This window comes from Biomphalaria glabrata, chromosome 3, assembly GCF_947242115.1.
Source record: "Biomphalaria glabrata chromosome 3, xgBioGlab47.1, whole genome shotgun sequence".
NCBI lineage: Eukaryota > Metazoa > Mollusca > Gastropoda > Planorbidae > Biomphalaria > Biomphalaria glabrata.
The window spans coordinates 51824768-51851488 of record NC_074713.1 but is presented as its reverse complement, the minus strand read 5'-3'; the positions used below and the strand labels follow the sequence as shown (position 1 = coordinate 51851488).

The 26721-nt window shown below is 31.5% G+C and overlaps 2 protein-coding genes across 3 annotated transcripts; one reads left to right on the top strand and one right to left on the bottom strand.

The window, feature by feature from the left end:
* Positions 1–175: 175 nt before the first annotated feature.
* On the bottom strand, positions 176–22945 carry LOC106057223 (two pore calcium channel protein 1-like). 2 transcript variants are annotated; one of them, XM_013214335.2, is made up of 21 exons: positions 22622–22744; positions 21895–22087; positions 21594–21798; positions 21125–21207; positions 19533–19653; positions 18128–18256; positions 17441–17563; positions 16929–17047; positions 16676–16777; positions 14566–14692; positions 14049–14250; positions 13502–13646; positions 13203–13367; positions 10415–10476; positions 9174–9255; positions 8910–8979; positions 8000–8219; positions 7151–7241; positions 6441–6557; positions 5353–5528; positions 176–5102 (listed from the first exon to the last, which is right to left on the bottom strand). In XM_013214335.2, exons 3-21 carry the CDS (start codon positions 21741–21743, stop codon positions 4981–4983), a joined length of 2406 nt encoding a protein of 801 aa, XP_013069789.2. In that variant the 5' UTR covers positions 21744–21798; positions 21895–22087; positions 22622–22744; the 3' UTR covers positions 176–4980. The 2 variants fall into 2 exon arrangements, with proteins under 2 accessions (XP_013069789.2, XP_013069790.2); XM_013214336.2 differs by lacking the exons at positions 21895–22087; positions 22622–22744 and adding an exon at positions 22870–22945.
* Positions 22946–23030: 85 nt separating this feature from the next.
* On the top strand, positions 23031–26720 carry LOC106057225 (RRP15-like protein). Its single transcript, XM_013214340.2, has 5 exons — positions 23031–23269; positions 24736–25037; positions 25362–25447; positions 25937–26090; positions 26456–26720. The coding sequence occupies exons 1-5, from the start codon at positions 23221–23223 to the stop codon at positions 26618–26620; spliced, it is 756 nt and encodes a 251-aa protein (XP_013069794.2). The 5' UTR covers positions 23031–23220; the 3' UTR covers positions 26621–26720.
* The last annotated feature ends 1 nt before the right edge of the window (position 26721 follows it).

Below are 26721 nucleotides of genomic sequence, written 5' to 3'. Positions count from 1 at the left end.
AGGCAAATGTGCTATGATAACTTAACAGACAATGTAGGCACAATGTGCTGTGATAACTTAACAGACATAATGTAGGCACAATGTGCTGTGATAACATAACAGACATAAGCATGAGAGTTAAAATGACAAATTAATCTCAAAGACAAGGCACAAAAAGTCATTCTATGAACAAGTGAATGGGTAAATTATTTTATGGAAACATTTGTTGGATTCACCCTCCTGCATCAAACTCTGTAATGACCTAATAAAATACCAGAAAGGACAATCAAATATAAAAAAAATCAACCAGTCTTAATTTTTTTTATGAATACATTTAAACTGCATCAAATTAAAAATTTTAACAAGAAAAAGACGTAAAAATTATTCAGATAGCTACACACAATACAAAACTCTTAAAAATCTGTATTAAGTTCATGAACAATTTCCATAATCTTTGGACAACATAAATAAAGAACATTTGTCTGACCTGGTATGTAGTAAGAATCGACTGTTTAAATAACATTTAGTTTATAGTTTAAAAATGACTTGGCATTTATAATAAAATGTGAGTAAAAAATAAAGTAAAAAAAAAAACATAAATATTAAAATGCATTAATTATTAGTTATGGACAATTCCATTAACTTTATTTGACATGCAAAGAAATAAATGAGCTATCATATTGATACAAAAAAAAACAAAAGTAAAAATGAATAATGATAAAGAATAATACTGAATAAAGTACAATACTGAACAAACATCAACTACATAGTTAGGTAAAGACAATGCTGAACAAATATCAACTATATAGTTAGGTAAAGACAATGCTGAACAAACAACAACTACATAGTTAGGTAAAGACAATGCTGAACAAATATCAACTATATAGTTAGGTAAAGACAATGCTGAACAAACAACAACTACATAGTTAGTAAGACAATGCTGAACAAATATCAACTACATAGTTAGTTAAAGACAATGCTGAACAAATATTAACTACATAGTTAGGTAAAGACAATGCTGAACAAATATTAACTACATAGTTAGGTAAAGACAATATAGAACAAATATTAACTACATAGTTAGGTGAGATAATGCTGAACAAATATTAACTACATAGTTAGGTAAAGACAATGCTGAACAAATATTAACTACATAGTTAGGTGAGATAATGCTGAAATACTCAACAATGATGTCATTGTATTAAAAAATAAATTATTAGCTATATAATGACCAGCATGAGTGGGGGAAAAAAAACCAAGGGCACATATGAGACAAATTTAAATGTAAGAACAAAGACATTTATTTAGTAGACTACATCAATTCTTTGGCCATAGTGAGAAGAAGTCATGTGACCAAGGTCATGCTGAGACAACTCTCCCTGGTTATCACAAGTTGCAATGAGCTCATTTGTAAAGAAATACAAATATACATTTTTAAACATGAAACAAAAAGTAAGTGGTAATAAAATGCAAGTGAACAAAATCGTACATACCAGCAGGATAAAGAATACTTAAAAATGACATAGAATAATCTCAAGGCAAATTTATTTGAAATAATTATATGATGTAAGTGTAAGATAACAGAATAGTAATACATAGATGACTGTTCTTTAAATATATAGTTTTATATACACTAATTAAGAAAATATTTTCATTGTTAATCTCAGAGTTTTATGCATTGAAAAACAAACTTATTAAAAGTAACAATATTTCTAGATAAACAGTTTCAAAATGAGAAGCAGTTTGTGCCCTGGTTAAAGCCAATCTTTATTTTACTGTATATTCTCTACATAAAACTATTTAATTCTAGAGCTGTTTGCTGTTAAATGTTTCATGTTTGTGCCATCTTTAGTTTGTTTTCACTCCAAGATGACAATAAATCATCAATGTTAAACAAAGCAATAGTTGTCATGCAAAGTAAATGAAGCTGTACAGTAAACACAAGAAATTGTTTTTCCCCAATGATGAGTTGTGCAATTACCACTCTTTGAATTTATACTCACGATCTGAAACTAAATTTACCAGTGAAAGTCAAGAATAAATATTATGCAGTTGACTATGCCTATGTGTGGTTTGCGTGCTGGACCGTCGTTGGGACTTATTGATGGTCCTGGGTTTAAATCCTGCCCGCTCCCATTCCCCCTCATTCTGTGGAAGGTTTGGACTAGGAAGTAAATTATCTTCAACTGTGAAGGAACATCTGAAACGTGTAAAACATTTTACAAACATTAGCACAAAGAATTTATGCATGGAAATCTCTTGATAAATTGAGAAGCTCTCTAGTGACGCAAAAGCTACAGCCTTCACCAGTTTGAAACTCACTTGGAAAATGCAACATTAAAAGCAAAAAAAAAACAACAAAAGGCGGACATTAATAGACAAAAATAGGTTTTACAAACTGTGAATGAATCGTGTGTCCTGAAAAAACTATATAGAATTGCTACAGCATGACTTTCTGTAACCAAATTAAAACAAAATGGAGCACAAAAAGTGGTTTGTGGATGACAGGAGCTGTAAAATAAAACAAATCACCAGAGCGATCCTGGTCTTGATAGATGAAAGAATAGAAATCAATGTCTACATCACTTTCTTCATGAAGTTACAAACTGACACATCACTTTCTTCATGAAGTTACACACTGACACATCACTTTCTTCATGAAGTGAAACAATGACACATCACTTTCTTCATGAAGTGAAACACTGACACATCACTTTCTTCATGAAGTTACACACTGACACATCACTTTCTTCATGAAGTGAAACACTGACACATCACTTTCTTCATGAAGTGAAACAATGACACATCACTTTCTTCATGAAGTTACACACTGACACATCACTTTCTTCATGAAGTGAAACAATGACACATCACTTTCTTCATGAAGTTACACACTGACACATCACTTTCTTCATGAAGTGAAACACTGACACATCACTTTCTTCATAAAGTGAAACACTGACACATCACTTTCTTCATGAAGTGAAACACTGACACATCACTTTCTTCATGAAGTGAAACAATGACACATCACTTTCTTCATGAAGTTACACACTGACACATCACTTTCTTCATGAAGTGAAACACTGACACATCACTTTCTACATGAAGTGAAACACTGAGCCTAAAACTGAAGCCCAATAGACACACAAATATGCAGCACTTGAAACAGAAAATAATATAATCTTTATAAAAGTCCTTCTAAGCAAACATTGTATTTCTGAATAAGAAACTGATGCTCTCTAAATCAAGTAACTCAAGACAGCACTTGACATAAATATTTTCTTCTTTGAAGAAATGTTTGCAATATAAAAGAGTCTCAACATTAACAACAAAGAGACTATTTTGAGATGGATCTCAGCTGGTACACACATCCAGAGTAATAAAACCATCAATAAACATTAAAAAAAAAAGCAGTTTAAGCAGTCAGAAATATTGCTCCATATGGAAGAGATGAAAAATGTAATTGAAAATAAACTTTAAAATACAAATTCTTGAAATGAAGCATTGTACAATCTATTTTTTCGATGATCAATAATTAATATTTACACCTGAACAGGGTAGAAATGGATGAGGCAACAAATGTTTTTGAAGATGACAAAACAGAACAAGCATTTCAGCCCCCCCCCTCCACCCCCCCATTTGAAGTGGCATCATAAAAAGACAAACTTGTACCATAAAAAGACAAATAAACTTTCAAGGCTGTACTACTGGTTCTAAAATATCCCTTTCAAGAAAAAAATGAGACCACAAATGCTTAATCTGGAAACCACCATTTCATTTTAGATATATTTTAGATGTTACAGCTGAGAAAGAAAAATAATAAATTGACTGCAGTTACATGATAATCTGTCAACTGCAAGTCATCTGATGATACAGCTAGACAACAATCTATTGACTGCAGTTACATGGCAGTGATGCAAAAAAAAAAATGACAACTAGAATACAGTTACAACTTTGGTAAGCGTGGTCGAGATGCCAAGTGTGCTTGAACTTGGCTACCTAGAAGGGGGCTCGAGGTTCGACACCCGACTCGGGCAGAGTTGTGTTTACTGAGCGCCTAAAGGCAGCACGGAAAACCAACTCCTAGATACCCCCTCCCCCCCACTTGTCCACAAAAGATATTGGACCAAAAGCGCTCTGAGCATGCTATAAGCATGAAAGTAGCGCTATATAAAAGCTATAATAAAAAAAATAAAAAAAATAAATAAATAAATCACTAATATATATTCATTTTGAAATATAAAACAGAACTTTACTACAATAGGACCATGAAGAGAAACTCCATTGAGATAATGTAACAGTGGAGGGAGGGGACAAGAACATAGGTTTTGTATAGACAATTTAATCTTGCTGTTGGTGTTTGCATCACAATTGTATAGTAAGTTACTAGGTTAAACTTTCGCAAACAGAACTGGAATATCATTAAAACAACACCAACAGCTTTTGATTTCGTAATATTTTAAGGTAGTCATCAACAAATACAGTACTGGGTACGTCACCAATCACTAGGTCATCGACAGCAAATACAACTGGAATGTTGTTAAAACAGCAACCAGAATGGCTTTCATTACTGTTATCACAAATAAAACTAGAATGTCATTTCTACAATAACAACAAAAGAGTTCATCAACAAATACAATACTGTGTGTGTATGTGGGGGGGTACTGGAATGTTATAAAAAAACAACATCACCAACCACTAACGACTAGGTAATCATTAGCAAATGGAACTGGAATGTCGTTAAAACAGCAACCAGAATGGCCATCATTACTATAGTCACAAATAAAACTGGAATGTCTTTTAAATAATAACAACATCAAAGCATTGTGATTACTTCTTTGATAAATACATAATACTGGTATTAAGCAAATAAATATGACTTCATAATATTTACATTGTAAAAAATCATGCTAAAGGAATTATAAATTTTGAGTATAGATTGGAGTAAATTGAGTATTTGAAGAACTGTAGTTAAAAACTTTAGCGTGTCATTCCTGGCTAAGTAAATGCTTCAAGAGTTAGCTTTCTTTCTTTGCTGTAGGTTTCAATGTCATCAACATCGTCATCATCAAGCTCACCTTGAAACATTTGTTGCAGAAGGACTTCTGTTTTTTTACGACCTGGAAAAAAAATGTTAACATAAAAAATTAGTTTAAATAAAAAATGTTTGAAAAATGTTGTACAACCAGGATATTAAAAATAATTCTATGATATTAAGATGTAATGTCAATACTATTTCATCAAAAATTGATTTATCCTACAGATGATAAACTATTTGTCAGATTTTTTTTTGTTAATTATTAATTCACTTTTTTATGCCAAAGCTGGCAAACTAATAAATGATATAAATGAATATAGCAGCTCACGCACTGTGTTTTTTCAAGTGGAACTTTAATCCTTTTTCCTTGGACAGATCTATTTCGTTATCTACGTCCTCAGTTTCAACTTGCTGGTTATCCACTTCATCTGTGTCCTCAGTCTGTTCATCTTCCACTAGTATGATTTCATCTCCACTAGGCCCTTGAATGGCATGTTTACGTGTTTTCCTAGTCACAATATAAGAAAACATTTTCTTTCACTTTGGAGGTTGAAAAATAATTATGTAAACAATCAATAAGTTTATTAAGAGAAAGACGTTAATTCTAGCAATTATATAATACTATAAACACAAAAATTAACTTCTCTATTTGATTACTTTAAAAAATATTTAGAGTCGAGTGTCTTTAAAGGGAAAATTGGATAGCCAAATCCAATATCACTCTTGAGAATAAATAACATCCCCATTAGCACAGGATTCTGAGACAGCCGTATGCAACTGATAGTTGTATGTTTTAATCATTTCCATTTCCTAGCCAGAGCCCAGATGTGACATAAATAATAAATGTGGCATCATTGTGTACTAAGATTGAACAAGTACAGTACCAAATAATGTTTTTTGATTGAAAACTGAAAGAAAATAACTCTATACAATTAGCCTTTAAACTTACAGATATTGACAATTTTATATGATAATACATACATACATATTATATGTGTATATACAAATAATTTTATTGTTTAGATTTTAAAATGACATTTATTTTTTCTATTTGTTCAAATTATCATTTCATTTAATGTGTGTCAAGTTGTTTTTTTTTTAAATCAGTCATCTCTAAGATAGCTACCAGTCTACTCTGAATTTCAGGCTTAACCTTAATATCTATTATAACAGTGACAGTTGGCACCAATATATGAAAAATATTATTACAATACAAATCTGTGTTGAATCCATTAGCAATCAAATACGATGCTAAAACATAGATAGGCCTATTAGTTGTATAGCTACCAAATAAAATTTTTTTTTTTTCTTAGGTCAATACTGTCAACTAATGCCATTAATGTTATTTACATTAATACATTTATTGTTATTTAATAATCTATTTTTGAAGTATCAAAAGAAAGGAAAAATCAAATCATACATGCCAATGCCCAGACCCAACTCTTTGATTTTTGATTCCACCACTGACTCTAATCTAGGCACTGTTTGCAGTGTGTATTCAAGAATAAAAGCTTCCAGTATGAAGGCAGTGAAAATACTGTAAGAAAAATGTAAATTAGGACTATATGAAGAAAAAATATTTTTAAAAATGTAAAAAACACAACAACAATGAAAAACAAACATGTTACTTTATCACAAAGTAGCTAGAACATGCGAATATGCATTTATGAGATGAATGCCTGGGCATTAGCTATGTGGCCCAAACTGCAGTGCTCCCCTCTCCTTGCAAATGATGTAACAGCAAGTGCCAAAACAGTTTGGAATCAGCAGCGTTGCAGGCTCTGCCAAGATGTAGCATTTTGTGCTCCAACTGCCTAAGGATCCCCAGATCCTGATTTTTCCTCAGGGTTGACTTCCAAAGCTTTTCCCAAGTTTGGGTATAGCTGCAGGCAGCAGGGGTTTGAATTCAGGATTTTCCTTCTCCTAAGCCAGCCAGTACTAACAAGCCCCTCTTGCCTGAAGCTTACTACAACTTGGTTGTCTCTTGGTTTAGAATGTGCTTCAGATTTGTCATCATGATAGTCCTGAGTTCCAAAACAGCCTGCTGCCATTCTGTAGTGCATAATATTCATTTCTGAAGGATTATTTGAAATTTTTAAAACAAAAAAAATATATTTGTATGTAACTTACTTCAAAATGATGACAACACAACTTAGATGAAAAACAAAAAAGTAGAGTCGAGCAACCTTGCTGGTGACAGCCACAAATCCAGAAGCAATAAGTAAATAAGAGTTAAGGAACTGAATAGCTTGAATTATTTGTACACCTAGCCAAGGTGTTTAAGAGGTGAAAAAAGATGACACTCAAGCCTGACATTATTTGGTTATACAATCTTTAAAAAATCAAATAACTGATCACAATCAAAACTTGAATATTTGTTTAGTGCAGTATTATTAGAAAGAGAGCTCAGTGCAGCATACTTTTATTTTTAATTAATGTAGGAAGAAACGATTTAATTAAAGTCAGACTTAAAATCTAAACATGAGCCTAGTGACACCTAGTAATAAAAACCTGACCTTGTTTTAATAACTTCCCCATACGTGTACAGAGCACTTATATAAACTTGGAGACATTTAAGGACAGAAGAATAAAAAGTAAAGTAGCTATAATACATAAAATACAAACCTTAATTTACAAATAGAAAACAAAACCTAATGAAATACTCAGAAAGACACAAACATAGAGGCACATTTCTTATTCCATACGCTAGAACAAATTTGTATAAGTGCTCCTTCTTCCCTAGTGTGATTAGAGAATGGAATGGGTTGCCTGAATCAGCCAGGAAAACCAACGACTTCACAGACTTTAAGTCATTAATTAACATGCATGACTAGATTGACACATCAAATGCGTAGGACAAATGATTATCTTCTTTTTGGAAGAAATATTTATATACATTTATATCACAAATATTGTATAGAAAATGATTAACTCCAGAATCACAATTTTCAGAAAGTACTGGTACTTAATAAAGGATATCATGCCACTGATTAACAACAGTCAACTCAAACATAACGACCATAGACTTCAGTATGTCATTAAAGTTGTTGTTGCAATAGTGCTCACGGTAGAAGATAGAGTTATTTAACTTGACGTTGCCACAAAAAGCTGTGTCTGGCATCTCACTGTCATAGCCATAGTAAGTTATATAACCATTGAAGATCTCCATGCCAACAATGGCAAAGAAATAATAGAAAACCTATGAAAATAAAATAAATACATTTTAGAAAATGTATCCAATTATAGAAAACTTAGGGAATTATAGCAAACTTCTAAAAAACTAAATACTAATATACGGTATGTAGCAATGCAATTAAAAAAAAAAATGTTGCTGAGTGGTAAAGCACTTGGCTTCTAAAAACGAGGGGTCCTGGGTTCAAATCCTGATGAAGACTTGGATTTTTTTATTTCAGGATCTTGAGGGTATTTCCAAGCCCACACAGCTCTGATGGGTACCTTACATTAGTTGGGGGAAATTAAAGGTGGTTGATCATTGTGCTGGCCACATGACACCCTCTTTACTGTGGGCCACAGAAACAGATGACCCTTACATTAGCTGCCCTATAGATTGCACAGTCTGAAAGGGGAACTTTTTTTTTAATGAAAATGTATGAAATTATAGAAAACCTATGGAATTATAGCTTATAGAAAACCTATGGAATTAAAGCTTATAGAAAACCTATGGAATTATAGCTTATAGAAAACCTATGGCATTATAGCTTATAGAAAACCTATGGAATTATAGCTAACTTATAAAAACTTAAATACCAGTATATGGAGCAATGGCATTTTTAAAACCTATTTTTTAATTTTAGCTAAGAAACTAAAAAAGAATAATGATTCTTAGAAATGTACAAAGCTAAATTTTCGATAAATTTTGTAACCTTACAAAAATAACTCCGCCATAAGTGAAAAAAGAGGGTCCAATGTTTATCAGCGTTTGAAGGATAACTTTGAATCTAGAGAATAAAATATGATGTTTACATATTAATAGAAAGAATTGATTAAATTATGTTTTAATTCATTATGTTCTATCATTATGAAGAGAACAAATAGAGTTTTTTTTTAGGTCAAATGATGTATGAATGAAGTAGTATTGATAAAGTTCTAAATAAATAATGTTAAAATATTGGATTACAAAGAACTGATGTACCTTTTGATGCTGCCAAATAATTTGATCAATCTTACAACTCTAAGAACCAGAAGTATGTCTTTTATATTACTTTCCTTATTATCTGTACAGGAAATGAGAAGACAGACTTAATATCAAGTCAGTTTTTCCTCAACCATTTTTAAACAAGTGTATCTTATTATCCACATATTATTACAACAAATACACAGCTTCTTTTGGTTAAGATCAAAGTTCTCTACTATAATTTCTATGCATAAGAAGTTGAATATATGTTTTGTTTTCATGTGTTTTACATGTTGTGGATGTTTCTTCAGAAACAAAGAAAATTACATCATAGTTCAAACCTCCCGCAGGATGGCGTAGGCAGGGTTCAAACCAGGGACCTTTAAGACAACAGTCAAGAGAGCATACTACAAAACCATGCAACCATGCCCCATATCTCATAGAAAACAAAATGCACTTTATTATTTTGTTTGATTAAGAAAAGCTCAAAAAAAACAATTGAATGCATATAAAATTTTCCTGTTAATCAATAATCTAATATTAAAACAAGCAAACATAAAAAAAATCCCCATATCTCATAGAAAACAAAATGCACTTTATTACTTTGTTTGATAAAGAAAAGCTCAAATAAAAAATTGAATGCATATAAAATTTTCCTGCTAATCAATAATCTAATATTAAAACAAGCAAACAAAAAAAAAGTCCTTTTTCTAAGGAAAGAACTTTGCACTTACAACTATATCTCTCAATAATGTAGAAATTATTTCCCTAATTTGATATAAAAAAAATAATTAATTACCAATAATTTATTCACAAATTGGTTAAATTTTAAATTGATTCATGTTTTGTTAGTGAAATAAATAATTGTTTAAAGTTTCAACTTAATCCAAGAATGGATGTGGGAGAAATAACATGTATCTAAGGGGATGAAGCCCTACATATTTCACCATATCTGTGAATACTATAGGATTAATTTCCCTTGTTGGTATCAAACAAAAAAATTAATTTTATATTGAATTATTGGTTAATTTTTAAAAATTGATTCATATCTTGTCTATGCAAATGAAAAATTTCAAAATTTCAATTTGATCCGAGAATGGGTGTGAGAGAATTAACATGTACAAACTTTTTACCAGATAGACAGACAGACAGAATGTGTTGATATAAGCTTTGTAATAAAATATAATTGACTAGTAAAAATGCACTTGAAAAATATGCCTAACTAGCAATACATTTTTTCAATAAATAGGTTTACTAACCAAAGTCTAAATATTCAATGATGGTTGCTACAAATGCCCCTCCAATGATAACAACATCAAAGCTGAAATGTAAGCAACAAATCTATTAGAATTACTGTGAGTGCATTGAGTTTTTCAGATGAAAATAAATAAATAAAATAAGCACAAATTTAGAATATTTTATTGTAAGACATTCTGAAAGGATGTATTTTGGCAAGTAAAAACAGCTGGGGGAGGTGCAGTGGCTGACTGGTAAAGCGCTTGGCTTCCGAACTGGGGGTCCTGGGTTTGAATCCTAGTGATGACAGGGATTTTTAATTTCGGGATCTTTTGGTGACTCTGAGTCCACCTAGCTCTAATGGGTATCTGACATTAGTTGGGGAAAAGTAAAGGCGGTTGGTCGTTGTGCTGGCTACATGACATCCTTGTTAACCGTAAGCCACAGAAACAGATGCTCTTTACATCATCTGCCCTATAGACCAAAAGGTCCGAAAGGGGAACTTTTTAAAAACAGCTGGGGGCATGGTGGCTGACTGGTAAACAAAACGCCAAATTACCAAAGGTTAGCTGTACTTCAAAGAATTTAACTGTATACATCATGAACATTGTTATAATATAATAATAATGGCCATGTCTTTGATTCCAAAGATTAATGATGAGTGCAGTGTTTCCTATGACCAGGCAGACCCAGTTGCAGCCTGCACATCTTTTTCCATATCTGATGCAGACAAAACCATTGCCCACTGGGGTCCATTTAAATTTTCTTACGTCTTCTGTGCCTGTCTTCTTCAAGGGCTTTTCTTCTGGCTTCAAATGTGTGTTTCACTGCCAGCTACTTTTAACTAGGCCAGTGAGGGCAAAATGGCGGCTGAGTTTATCTTGATGCTGCTCATGGGGAAGCACCTCTGTTATGCTGTCCTCCTTTAAGCTTGCCAAAATAGAATGCCTTTGGCATGCATTTGTCCCCCATGCAGAATAAGCAATCAACCCAGTGCAGCTGTCAAATGGTATGTGCACATAGTGTTCACACTGGCCTCCAGCATAACATGCTTATTTGTAAGGTAGTCCTGCCAGCGTATCCTCATTATGGAGCGTAGGCACCATTGATGGAAACATTCAAGAAGCCTTAGATACCTTCTATAGAGCAACTAGATCTCAGAGCCATAAAAAAAGTGACGGGGAACCTTTGCTTTACAAACATTGATTTTTGTTGATAAATGAAAACACCTTTTCAGCCATACTCTCAATAGAAGGTGACCAAAAGCACTATTGGCAAATGATTGTTTATTTCTCTAGACAGTGACGCATCATTGGCAAGTGCCATGGTAAGTGAGGTGGTCAACAACATAAAACATTAAGGAAGTGGCCAAGTTATTTGTGGAGCTGGGTCAGTCCCGTTGGGGGACTTCTGAAGCTGGACCTGGTTGATAGACATCCCAAACATTCTAATTATGATGTAATAAGACATTCTCTTAGACATTCAAGGCTAAAATATATTTAAAAAAAATAGAGGAAATAGAGTTCCTCATATTGGGGATATTAGCTTCATTGAAGAGCTTTTCTTTTGGTGTCTTTAATGTATTTTCACAAAATGTGCTATTTTCCCCTTATTTTTTATAATGTCATAAATGGTATGTCGTGAAATGCCATAAATCTAAGAAATAGCAATCAGAGTTTCCCCTAGGTCATAGCTCTTAATAATTTCCATTTTTTTAGGAAGAGATTATGTTTAATGCTTACGTTTGCCAATTTAGCTCTGCATCATACAAGAAGTAATACAATCTCAACAATAAAAATATAGGGCTGATAAAACTGTCATATAATCACAGAAAGATGCCATATCACCACAGAAACAAATGAAAAGAGGCAAGATCTGCATGTCACAACACAAACATGATCAGTGCGTTGGATCACTGAGTGTGTTAAGTTAAAAAGTGTTTTCTATGATGTATAAGATGTATAATCTAGTAATCAATCATTTGAACGCATAACTAATAAATAAATAATTAGAATGTATATCATGATTGTCATTATATAGTTATTTAGCATACACTTAGTTTCTTCATGATATATATCAGTGGCTCCCAAACTTAAATTCACACATTCTGAGTATTTAGCAGAGCACTTTTTTTTTTAGGGAGATTAATTCATGTGTTGACCTACTAGTTAATTTTTCCAGTAATTCATGGAACACCTAATCAGGCCTCATGGAGCATAGTTTGGGAAACACTGTTATATATAGTTCATCCACCTTAATACAATGATGACCACTTTTGTCATTCAGGGGGCTGAATGCTTTGCATTGCATTTTTGTGCATTCTCATATGGCTTGTAAGGTCTGAATAGGCCCAGAATGTTTGCATGATAGTATTGAAATATAAGATGCTAAATTTTCTAATGTATCATACCTTATCTTATATAATACAGACGTTACTTCAAAAAAGAAGATGATTACATCCTACGCGTCATGCATTTAGTCATGCATATTAACCAATGACTTAAATTCTGCCAAGTCACTGGTTTTCCTGGCTAGCTCAGGCAACCCATTCCATGCTCTAATAGCACTAGGGAAGAAGGAGTATTTGTACAAATTTGTCCTAGCATATGGGACGAGGAATGTGCCTTTATCTTTGTGTCTTTCAGAGTATTTTATTAAATTTTGTTTTTGTATTTGAAGATTATGGTTCAGTGTTTTATGTCTAATTGCTACTTTACTTTTGAGTCTTCTGTCCTGAAGGCTTTCTAAATTTAGAGATTTTACTAAGGGTGTTACTCTAGTCAAATGTGAATATTCATTTGTTATACTTACATATTCCAAAATCTGGACATGAATTCTTTCCCCCCTAAAACATAGAGTTTTGACAGAATTTCAACTGTGAACATGGCCAAGAAAAACCAGTCTGCTGCATCCAAATCAATGGCTATAAACACAGCATTCACAATTATAAGCAAATCAAACCAATAGCGAAATACTCTGAAACAAAAAAAAAAAAAGAAGCCTTTTAAATTAGCAGCATAAAAAATTAAAATATTTATCTTATATATTACAGACGTTACTTCAAAAAAGAAAATTAGAATAATATAAAATGTATTGAATAGAAACTTAACCTGTGCCTGACAAAAAACTTGAAATATTCACTAATGCGATGATTATAAATGGATGGAAAATGTTTTTCTAATAGCGTCAGTCGATCTTTAACTTCAGTCAGCTGAACCTGTAGAAGGTCAGCTAAGTTCAGAAAGTTTTTCTTGCCTGAATAGAATACAAGAAATAATAAAAATATTGAATACAGTAGTTTATAAATTTTCTATTTCTATCTTGGATGAAACAAATTTAGTAATTCATTCAGTTAAAGAAAATACCACATCATATAACACTGCAAAGAAAATACCACATCATATAACACTGCAAATAAAATACCACATCATATAACACTGCAAAGAAAATACCACATCATATAACACTGCAAAGAAAATACCACATCATATAACACTGCAAAGAAAATACCACATCATATAACACTGCAAAGAAAATACCACATCATATAACACTGCAAAGAAAATACCACATCATATAACTCTGCAAAGAAAATACCACATCATATAACACTGCAAAAAAAAAGTTATATAATAAGAAGAAAAGATGTCGACCTACTTAAAACATTTGTATTGTCATGATCAAGTATTTTCATCAAAAGGTCAGTGTGTGTCTCAGATCGGCCAGGCAGTATGATGGTGACTAGTTGTGTCCATCGGGAATATGAAACGAATTCATGATGATTGTGTTTCACTTTCAGAAGATCAAATGCTTTAGCTAATTTTTTACGCTTTTGAAAAACTGCTTGTTTAACCTCGTTCTGAAATGGTGAAAAAGTAACTGGTCAGAAATTCTTATCTTTTAATAACAGATGTTCCTCCAAAAGAATAGATAAATACGTCCTACGCATACCCATGTGTGTTAACGTAGCTGTGAAAGTTAATTTGAGATTTTAATTCTTCTACGAAACTGGTTTTCCTAGCTGATTTAGGCAAATTGTTCCATAATATCAGTTTGAAACAATTGACACATTTTTTAAATTGAACTTAAAACAGTTTTTTTAAGCATATATTTTCGTTAATTTGTCGAAAACTTAAAATATTTAAATGCTAAAAATGTTATAGAAAATAAGAACCTTTAAGTTTTTCTTGTAGTTGTTGTAGATTGTAGCCAGCACAATACTCATGAAGATGTAGAGACAGATAATCAAGTAGATAACAAAGAACAAAGCAAACCAATTACTTTCATCATATGCAGGCATCCTGGAGTAAGCATACAGAAGAATGATTCTTAATATGTTTGAAATGAATGACTTTGAAAACAACCTCCATTGTTGCTCACACAATATTGGTGGAAAGTGACAATTGTTAACACTTATTCACCAAAACATTTAATTATAGAATTATTTTGTTATTGTTTTTTTTTAATAAATGATAGTAATAATAATTATAGCTTTTATATAGTGCTACTTTCATGCTTATAGCTTGCTCAGAGCGCTATGGTCCAATCACATTTGTGGACCAGTGGGAGGAGGTGGTACCTGGGAGAAGGTTTTCTGTGCTGTCTTTAGGCACTCAGTAAACACAACTCTGCTCAAGTTGGGTGTCGAACCTCGAGCCCCCTTCATAGTCAGCCAAGCCAAGCCAAGCCAATTTCAAGCATATTTAGCCTCTCGACCACAATTTGTTTCATTTTATAAATTTCAGATGTTCCTTCAGAAATGAAGATTTTTACATCCTGGGTCAAAACCTCCTGCAGGATGGCAGAGGATGTAAGAAGGCAGGATTCAAATTCTGGATCATTGTGATGGCAATTTGAAGAACAAACCATGTGACTCGGAAGCCATTTTACAAATACACACATCAAGTATTAGAACACTGCCTTCAAACCAAAAAAATTCACTAAAAAAAAATACAACTATAAAAATATTATTTTGGTAAAATCTCAAAGGAAATTATTTTCAAAATATTAACTTTTTTGAAGGTATTTTTTTAATGCTTTATTTTTCAAAATGTTGATAGTGTTTTGATTTGTGAGTACTTTTTTTTTTAGTAATGTTTATATCTTGTGTGATGCCCCAGTGGTCCAACAAACTAAGAAATATGTGATGGTGACAGTTTATATAAAGCAAGCAGTGCCCAACTTTAGTAAGTGGAAGTCATGTGAAGGATTTTTTAGTTGGCCCATACTCTCTTCAATGAACTTGATAATGTTAAGAAATCTAAAAGCATGTCACATTGGTGAAGCAAGAATTAGAATACATGTTAATTTATTCTCATTTCCTTTATTTTCTTATATTTAATATGAATATGTTTTTGTTTTGGTGCACAGCATAGTGAATGTAAAAAAAAAAAGTGAAGTTCCCCTTTCAGACCATGCGGTCTATAGGGCAGATGATGTTAAGGTCATCTGTTTCTTTGCAATTTGGCCAACAGTTAACAAGGAGGGTGTCAAGTGGTCAGCACAATGACCAACCCCCTTTACTTTCCCCAGCTAAAGTTGGGTATCCATTAGAGGGGTGGACCCATGTGCGCCCTAAAAATCCTGAAAATTCAAAATCCCAGTCTTCACCAAGATTTGAACCCAGGACCGCAAGTTCTGAAGCCAAGCACTTAATCACTCAGCCACTGGGCCCCATAGTGCAATATGGTGTTAATGTGTGCTGAAAGAGGATATAAGAAAAGAAAGTGAAGCTGGAAAAGGAATGAACATAAAGAAACATTATTAACATTGTGTGTTAACATTGTGTGTTAACATTGTGTGTTAACATTGTGTATTAATATTGTTATTAACATTGTGTATTAACATTGTGCGTTCTGTAAATGGGATTAAAATATCTATTAAAGTACAAATTCATAGTGGTGTGTTGTTTTTAATAAGTCAATACGAGTCTTATGTTCTCAAAACAGATAACTTGTTTAAATTTTTAAAATGTGGTGGCCATCCTAAAGGTTGAGGACCTATGCAGCTGCACAGTCTTAAATTGTCATAAATCTGGCCCTGTAAGCAAGTAAGAACATTTAAACTTTAATAAAGCAGCAGTGGACTTACAATCAGCAGTGTGAGAATGACAATATGCAGAAGAAACAATGTTTAGACCATTTTACTATGTAACAGGAGATAAATCCTTTAAATATTTTAAGCTAAATCTTTATGTATACTTTTTGGCCTACTTATAAATTTGAAAAAAAATAATTTAAAAAGATCAGTATATGAGTCTGTAATAAGTTTAAATTGAATCTTACATAACATCTGGATTATTGGCTGTAGTCACCAAGACATAAAGATCCCAGATACTGTCAAAATAATTGCTAAAATAAGGCTCCCCATTTGGATATTTAAAGCCTCTGAAAAACAAAAAAAAAAGTATTTTACAAGTGATTTATTAAAAAATTATTTGAAAAATTAAATTAAAGTCAATAAAGCCTCCTTTGATAAAAAAAAAATAGCTTTACAATATTGCTATTATTATTTTAAAAATTCAAGTACAAAGCAAACCTTTTATTAAAAAGTTTCAAAGCAAACAGTCCAAATAACAAAACACTGCTAAGAAACAGAATAAGAACGTTTACAATGTCTGGGATAGTTCGTCGTATGTTTCTGAAGGCTCGGCGGATCTAAACAGAAAACACAATAAACAAAATTAATTATGAAGACTGCATTATGTCAAATAGTTAGCACAGTGTAATAGGCCTGGGATCATGTCATTCAATGAAAAACATGTAGGTAAACAATAAGAAATATGAAGCATTGGTCATACAATGAAGTACACATAGGGTATTAGTCATACAATGAAGTAGACATACAGTATTAGTCATACAATGAAGTAGACATACAGTATTAGTCATACAATGAAGTAGACATACAGTATTAGTCATACAATGAAGTACACATAGAGTATTAGTCATACAATGAGGTACCAATAGCTAAAGTACAAGAAGTATGATATATCAATTATACAGTGAAGACTAATGTCAGCTAAACCTAAACAAATGATCCAATGTATGTACTTGTTTTCCATCTGGAAAATTAATGATAAACAATGGACGCAGTGGTCTGGACCACCTAACGGGAGGAACATCAGTGTCCACATTGCTCCAAATAATGTAACTTATCATGTCTAGTATTGTTAACTGAAAAAAAAAAAAATAAAACAACATGATGGATTGAATAGCATATTCTCTGTAGAAATTTTAATACAGCCTAATAAAACCTCTAAATAAAAAATTTAAAAAAATATCATTTAAGAATCATCGTTTTGCCAATCCCAAAAAGATGTGAAGAATTATTATTGATTAAAGTTATGTACCAATGTGTCACTCTTTTTCTTTATATTCAGGGAAAGTTAAAAGGAAAGAATTGAAATAATATTAAATAAAATTGTGACTGATGTACTTGACATTTCTCTGGTCATGTCTAACATTTTTTGTCACAAATTCTTCTCTTAACATTAAATGGCAGTTCAAATCTTTAGAGTGTTGAAGGTAATAATCCATGTAGGAACTTTTTTGAATTTATATATATATTATAGTTAGTATACAAATATTCCATGTCTTACCAAGATTTATACACAGCAGTTAGTCTACACATATGCTATGTTATACAACTAGAATCTATATACAGTTTGTCTACAAATATTCAATGTTATATTAACAAGAATTTACAGCTAGTCTACAAATATTCAATGCTATACTTACCAGAATCATAACAAGCACACAAATGTTTTTAGCATCTTTGAAAAAAACTTTAGTATACTGGAAGTAAAATGCATGAGACAGCCTGAAGGTAAAATAACACAGACACACTAACTCCATAATCATAGTTCCCTGAAAGAAAATGGGTATCCAATTATTATTTTTGATCAGGATGGACTGGCAAGCCATAATTATGCAGCCATAAATTAGAGAAAGTAGGCTACTAGCCGGATATGACTCACAGCCTGCAGGCCTTAGTTTGGATATTATTGGTCTACTGGATTGAACTAAGATCTAGGCATATGTCAAACAGAGAATGTTCCTTTTACATTTTTAAAATATTGCCACAAAAATAAAAGTAGAGTGTGAAAATGGGTTAACCTGTTCAGTCAACATATTCATATTCTAATATAAAATATTGTGAAAACAGGTTTACACGATTAAAAAAAAAAGTTTTGTTCTTTAATAGAGATACAATTAGGTACTTATTATCTTTTTGGGACCCTCCGATTGTGAGAGGGACATTATTGATTAATCATACACTAAGGTCTGCGCTATGAGCTATGGAACATTTAAGCCAAGTTTTATCAAGATTGGTCAAACGGTTTTGATTTGTATTTGGGACATATATACATACATACTAGATATGAGTTTGGTCTGAAAGGTTTTTGACCTAACAATGTAACATGTAACAAACAGTTTTTTAATTATTATTTCTTAGGACAGAGATTTTTATGTAATAATGCCATCCACTTTGTTAAGAACTGTTTTGTATTTTAATTACTACTTAGCAGCTTTCTCTTTTGGCTTAGGAAATATGCTAAATAGGCCTACTATTTGTATATGTTGAAGAGGTGGGAATATATCTGGGCAAAGTGCATAGATCTCAAAGGAGATTGTTTAGAGAAACAAATTAATTTTAGAAAACAAGCAATAGAAAAAAACAATACTTTTTAAAATCAAAGCTTATCAAATGGGGAAATTACTGCTATTTTTCTGAAAATTACAGGGTTTAGCTCCCTTTTTGTTAAATAAAAAATTAATTAGTACTAATTCATTAAATAATTGGTTAATTTTTGGATTGTTATTGACTATGAATATGTACAAAATTTCAACTTGCCCTGAGAATGGGAAGTGGAGAAAAAACTGGTTAAAATGTGTATATATATCAACATCTTTCATTAGTAAGCATTTATCCCCCTTATTTCAAAATCAAACAAAATTATTAATCATTGATTCATGTCTTGTCAGGTTCATAGAATAATTGAAGTTTTAACTTGATCCGAGGATGGGAAATAGGAGAAAAAACATGTTCAAACTTTTTACCCTACTGACAGATAGAGACAGACAGCTTTATAAATAAAATGCACATTTCATTGTTAGGTTAAAAAAAATAGCATAATTTTACCCAATATGGAATCGATGCACCAGGTACTGCTGGATGTTCGAATAGAGCAAGGCTTAAATTGAAAGCTAAACAGAAATACAAAGCCCATCTGAGATAAAATGAGTTATACCAAATGTAGGATCTGAAATATTGCAGAATAAAAAAGAAATACATTTTTTGACTTACACAAAATGTTATCATATAGTGAACAATTAATACATATATATTCCTACACATTATTTTGTCACACAATTCATTATTATTGTATGTACCCTATTTTAATTAATTTTAATTTTAATCATTATTTCCAATATTTAGAGACCCTTCAGGACAGAAGACTAACAAGTTAAGTAGAATACAAATAATACATAAAACACTGGATAATTTACATATACAAAACCTAATAAAATACTCAGAAAAGAAAGATAAAGGCTAATTTTTTATTCCATATACTAGGTCATTACTACAACAACGACGTTTCTTCCCTAGTATTATTACAGCATGGAATGGAATGTCTGAGTCAGCCAGTAAACTAATTCCAAGCCACTGATTAAACTACATATACATACATATGTGTAGGAACTAATTATTTTCCCTTTTGAAGTAGCATATGTAATTTATAAGATAAGAATATACACCCATTCTAATGATTTGATTGTCTTTTGATTAACTATTTGATTGTCTTTTGATTAACTATTTCCAATCAAAATCCAATCTAATAATGTCAGGCAACACTTTTACTCATGAACAGCAATTTCTTATTAATCAAGACCACACAATTCATTTAAGCACAAGATAGTATAATAAACTTCCAGGATCTAGCTCTTTTCAATGCGATATTATATAACGTAGCTAATTAATTATTGTATAAAAAGTTTATGTTTTTTTTTTCTTTTAATATTTATTTGGCATTACATGTTTTTAAGACTATAAAACTTGAGTCGCACAGTTAGTCTACACTTAATAGGCCTACATGAGTGAGTCTTTCATTTGGCAATAATCTGGGTTTATTTCACAAAACATTAATCTTAAGGAGACTCAATTAGCTTTGATTGAAACGTATGCAATATTTTTCTGATACAGTAACAATTAAAATAGTATAGGTCTCTACAATATTTTAAATATATAAATAGTATATGAAAAGAATAAAATTAATGCTAACTTGAACATAATGTAAAAACAGTTAAAGTTAGATCTATACGGAGAACTGCCTGATCTGGAAGCCACTGTGCGGTTCATCTCAGATTTGGGATTACTGATCTGAACCCTCCGACATGTATAATAAGAACAAAGAAAAGAAGGTGCAAGGATTGAAGAAGGTGCAAGGATTGAATATGTGAAAGGTGTACGTGTTTGTGAATGTGAAAATTATTTTTTTTTCTGGGAAAACATCATCATTTTCAATAAGAGCTAGTTCACTGAATTCAATATTTTAATCATATTTGTTCTTAAATTTATAATCACCGGCACTACGAAACAAAAATATGCAAAAAAATACAAATATGGTTATATGTTAATGTACCTTTTTCATTCTTTGACACAGAAAAAGTACATCTATAAATCCATATTAAATACTTGTAAAAATAGAAATACTCTACTTCAATGGCATTCACCTGACATATTTCTCCCTCAGAATGTATTCTAAATTTCTTCCTCCTTTGGCATCAAGAATGAGAGTGCCAGCAAGCAGAAGAGTCTGAAAAAAAAAAAAGAAAATTATGAAAAAGTAAGCAACTTATATAAAATACAAGCTGATATGTGTGCTTTCCTACACTGAAAAAGATGGTACATTTTGTTTTACTAGAAATCTTTTGTTATATATCCTATAAAACAACAGCCCACTTTATACACCCCTTCTCATATTTTTTTTTTCCATGTGAATTCTAGTAGCCCTAAAGGATAAAACAGCTTAGCTTTGTTCCTCCCATAGAATAATCAGAATACCTTTAGCTATAATCTTGTCCATTCCTCTTACACACACACACATTTGTCTTTGGATAATCAGTAGTAGGCAATAAATATAAAATATATTTAGTTTGTCTTAGAATTTGGAGCAATTTGTCTTCTTTTTAAAAAGCTTACTTCTTTATCCAGAGGTTTCTCTTTTTGATCATCAGAAGATATCTGTTTTGTTATGGTTGTATTGTCTTTATTACTTTCTGTGGTTACACCTCCTAAGTTTGTAATAGCTTCATTGGCTTCATCCATTTTTAGATTTTTTTTTCTTTCCATCAGCAGAGAAAGCAATTAATTTCTTTAAATTCTATAACTTATGCCATTTTGTAACCTACAGACCAGAAAAGTTTAAAGTATTATATAAAATGAAATAAAAATGTACACATTGTATAATTCGAAAAAGTGGGCCTGATTAAAAAGCATTTACCTTGATAATTTATTATTACCAATTCTGAAGGGCACTAAGGCATCATGTATCATCAAGTGAGCATCAGTGCATCTTATCTATCCTCTACTTGCTGATTTTTTTTTCCCACAGTCTATTTCAAAGATGTCTTGACAGATACATCAGTTTCAACTGAATTCTGTGCTAGATAACTTCATATCATATACCCCTAGTGCTTTAATATATAAATAGGGCCTAAATAATTTATTTATTCATATAAAGCTAATGTTTTCTTTTAAGATCCTTTAAGTGTAAATTAAATGAATAATACAGAAACGAATTAAAAATATTTTCCCCATTCTACTGAGTCTAGACATCATTGGTTATCACAGTTTATTAGTTATGAGCACCCTCCACCACTTTTTTTTTTTTACAAATTTTTTTCTAAATTCCCATGCATAAAAGTATTTTCGCCTTCGACTTTATAAAACTACACACCTAATATAAAAGTATGAATGCAGTAGCTAACATTTAAGGTTATGAAGAATCTAATTCCAAATTATAATTATATTTTATAGATTAAAATAATTCGCTCATACTCTAAAATCTATGATACTGGACCATCCTAACCTAAACCTATATACTATATAATAATAATTAGCCAAAGTTTGTTATTCAACTTAAGTTTTTTTTTTTTTTTAAAGCTATTCAAGGCTATTGAATTGCTAATATTAGCTTAATATGTACACGGTTTTCATTTTGTACACACTTTTAAAATAGCTTTTGACCAATAATATTTTTTTATACAATACGCTGTATAAGAAATTAACTCTTAACAATACAAATTAGATCTGACTTATAAGACGATGGGGGCGTGGCATTTGTTGTTGAATCTTTTTATTTTTGGTGCAAATGAATATTATTTTGATTCTGCATTAATCATAGTAATCATACCATAAATCATTTTACAAACAATAACAAGAATCCCGCTTTTATTAATTGAAACTATTTTCTAACCTTATTAAATATATCTGTAGTGTAGAAGCGTAGGCTTACATTTCATTACTTCTAGGAAGTATTATTTTTTTAAAAGTATATAGTCAATTGTTTTCATTTCGAAAGTGAGTTATACTTTTATACTGTAATGAATACTTTTCCTGTTTTATTGTCATGTTTTCAGGAGAGCTCTTGTAATCATACAAGATCTGCAACACATTGGACATGATTGGTGTCGGTGATTCTAGATCTATAGTATAATATAAGGCCTAAGACGAGTCTAGATCTAAGTGTAGTAAGACAGAAGTGTAAATATATAGATCTATATATTTAGATATATATATAAACTAGGTCTAAAATCTAAAATAAACAATGACTAAAAATAAAAATGAGGCTGTACAATTTGACAGCAACTCAGAAGGTTGGACATCTTTTATATTATTTATGATATTTTTATTTTAAAGTTAATAAAATTATAAATTAGACTTTGAGTAGTTTAGATTAAATTTCAAATCTGTATTTAGATTACTTTAAATGTGACTAATTACAGTCATTATCATCATCATTATCTTTCCTTTGGCCTTTGCGTCTTATTCCCTGGGCCTGGGCCTGGGGGTTCCACTCTTCTGACTAAGGCCTAGTGACGCCTAGCCATCTATTATAATATATATATATTATAATATTATATATATTATAATATTCTATATATTAATATATTATAATAAATATTAATATTATTTATAATATATATTGTAACTCTGATTTGTACCTCCTTGACGCACTCTGACATCTTGTTCTACGAAAGGTGCACTGCTAAGAACTAGGCGAGAAAGGAATTTTGATATTAGGCAAATAAGGGAGATCCGCCCAAGTCAAGAACTTATAAAGAAGAGCTCTGTGCTCAAGGCAGACATTGTTTCTTTGTGTTTGTGATGTCCACTTGTGAATTAATATCTGTATATCGTTGAGTCGCCTCCCTTAAGTTATTACAATATCATAGATAGATGTAGATCTATATAGTTCGTCCATCATAGTTCAATGATGACCTCATTAGTTTTTAGTCATTCATGAGGACTTTTCACAGAAGTTTAGTGCCTATGTCCTATGTGAACCCAGAATGTTTGGCTGCATACTGGGCAGGTTACTCCATTTGGAGGTAGTGTCAGTTGCCTTTTATGTTTTTCTTCTGCCAGCGCTGTTCTCTTGTCCTCTGCAATTTTTGCGCCACTCCTCACAGCAAGGTGCCATGATGCTCTATCATCCCAGGTGTCAGGGTCAATGTTGAAGGGTTTCAGAGATGCCATGTGGGTGTCCCTGAACCATTTTTTTTATCCAACTTGTGATCGCTTTCCTTTTCTTCGAGTCTTTTAGGGATGCAGTAGTCTTCCATCCTGCAGATGTTGCCTGCCCATCAGCAAATAACAGGTCCCTAATTGTTGCTATTTTATTTTTTTTATTTTGCTTTGGAACACCTTGGGTTGATTGGCCCCTATCAAATATGTATGTTAAATTTATTCAATTACTATCACTATCTCTGAATGCATCTGTTAGCATAGTGAACAATATGATACTGTGTGGGTGCTAGGACATAAATCTTCTTTACCCCATTTGTTACCGCGAAGGGCTTTGATGGTCCGCCACTCTCCTGAACATGAGCCTTCGTGTCATCATAAAAGAGTCTCAACGTGGTTCTGAATTTTTAAGGGTATCAGTATTAGACATGTTCTTCCAGAGTCTTTCCCTGTTTAATCTAATATAGATAGTAAAATGCTCTCTAAGAGAATAGAGAGAGAGAACAATTGACTATATATATTAGATTAAACAAATAATTGTATTTGTATCTTTTATTTGAATTTAATTTTGGATTACAATTATTTTTTTTTGTAGACTCTGGTGCAGAAAGTGAGAATGAAGACAGGCTTTCATCAGAATCAGATAAGGACTCAGAAGAAGGGCACCAGAAAAGTGATGGGAAGTCCGGCATGGCTGGAGTCATTGCCAGGATTTTATCTAAAGACATTTCCAAAAGTAACAGAGTCCTGTTAGCCAAAGGTAAAACAAATAAAGAAATTATAAAAGACATTTCTGAGAGGAAGAGACTCAGAGAAGAAAAACAAGAGGATACAGCAGCCACAAAAAGTAAAATAACAAAATCAAATAAAGAAAGCGATTACTTTAAAGAGGAAAAAGTATGTGTTTTTTTTTTTAATCATTTATTAAATTATGTATTTAATGTTATTTTACTATTAGAATAAAATCCCTCAAATAATCTTTTCCTTTAAAGCAACTTTTACATTTCTAATTTTTAACACAACAAAATATTTTTCTACGTCTTTGCACATTTACTTTTAGCACAGCTCAATCTGGAAGACTTTCAGATTTATACTTTATATGAACATGTTTATTTTTTTCTTTCATGCATCTATCGAAGTATTGATATAGTTTCTATTAATTTTATTATAGTTTTTGGCCTATAAATTCGTTTCCTATTTTGATATGATTTTCTTTTATAGAGAAAAATTTGGGAATCTATGGGCAGAAAAATACCATCAGTACTTGACAATCCAAAAGAAATAAAGCTAAAAAAAATAGCCACACAGTAAGTTTTTTTTTTTATAAATTCATTAATAAACATTTCTTGTTTTGTATTTTGATAATATTAGTTTATTTTTTGTTTCTCGAAATAAATAAATAAATACATATATATATATATATATATATATTTATATATATATATATATATATATATTATATATGGCTCCTTTTGTCTCGAATATATATATATATATATATATAACCATTGGCCATAGAAACAGATGCCCTTTACATAATCTACCTTCAAGAGCAGATCCGTTGATGGCCAAGTCTAAAAGGGATATTTTACTTTTTTTTTTTTTTTTACTTTTCTAGTGGGTCTAAAAAGTCTGCTAATTTTTTTTTTTTTTTTACTTTTCTAGTGGGTCTAAAAAGTCTGCTAATTTTTTTTTTTGACTTTTCTAGTGGGCTTAAAAAGTCTGCTAATTTTCTTTTAAGTTTTTTTTTCCCTTATTGATAACTATTCAAACTTTTTCAACATTTTTTAATGTAGAGGTATGGTCCAGTTGTTTTCATCAGTCAACGAACATCAAAAGTTGATAAAAGAAAAACTTTCCTATGTTGGGTCTTCTGAGAGAAAAAAAGACCAAGTGATGTCTGAGTTTACAAAAGGCAAATTTCTGGACTTGTTGAAGAAAGATCCAAAAGTAAGTTTCAATTAAAAATAATTGCTTCTTTACTAATCCTTGAAAATGGTTTGATTAAAGCATTTTAAAAAAAATTGCTTTTCATTTAAAAACTCTGTTGAATAGCAAAATAGATTAGAAATTCATCACCTATGGTGAGAGTGTAACCCTGGACTTTGTTGTCTGAGGCTATTTGAGGCCACATGCCAGTTTAGCTAATTTTATAGATGCCCTGGCTATAACAACATTGAAATATCAATGTGTATTGCATGCCATTAAAAAAATGTGCTATTAATTAGAAATAGTTGTCAGTGTTTTGTCATTAAATCATTGCAGGATTATCTTTCTCTAGAAACGTATGCACCTTTTTTTTTTTAAACTATCAGAAACCTCAGGCTACAGACAGTTCAGGCAAATGGGATGTTTTAAAAGATGACTACATGATGGGAGCCAACTTGAAGGACTGGGACAAAGCTGACAACAGTGACAGTGATGCTGCTGAAGGGGAAGAATCTATGGAGGCTGATGACTTCTTGTCTGATGATGATTGAACCCTTTCTAATGTTTACTCTTGACTTTGTTATTCTGCAACATGCTGTTGGTGCAATGTTACAAATGTACATACACAGAATAAACTCAAATAGAACAGACT

Excerpts from the sequence above, each read along its gene's own strand:
- LOC106057223 (XM_013214336.2), bottom strand. The coding sequence starts at position 21,743 with ATGGAAAGAAAAAAAAATCTAAAAATGGATGAAGCCAATGAAGCTATT. Across the intron at positions 21,208-21,593 it reads AGAAACCTCTGGATAAAGAA|ACTCTTCTGCTTGCTGGCAC; the intron begins GTAAGCTTTTTA and ends TTTTTTTTTCAG. Across the intron at positions 17,048-17,440 it reads ATTTTCCAGATGGAAAACAA|ATCCGCCGAGCCTTCAGAAA; the intron begins GTACATACATTG and ends TTTTCTGTTTAG.
- LOC106057225 (XM_013214340.2), top strand. The coding sequence starts at position 23,221 with ATGACTAAAAATAAAAATGAGGCTGTACAATTTGACAGCAACTCAGAA. Across the intron at positions 23,270-24,735 it reads ATTTGACAGCAACTCAGAAG|ACTCTGGTGCAGAAAGTGAG; the intron begins GTTGGACATCTT and ends TTTTTTTTGTAG. Across the intron at positions 26,091-26,455 it reads TGTTGAAGAAAGATCCAAAA|AAACCTCAGGCTACAGACAG; the intron begins GTAAGTTTCAAT and ends TTAAACTATCAG.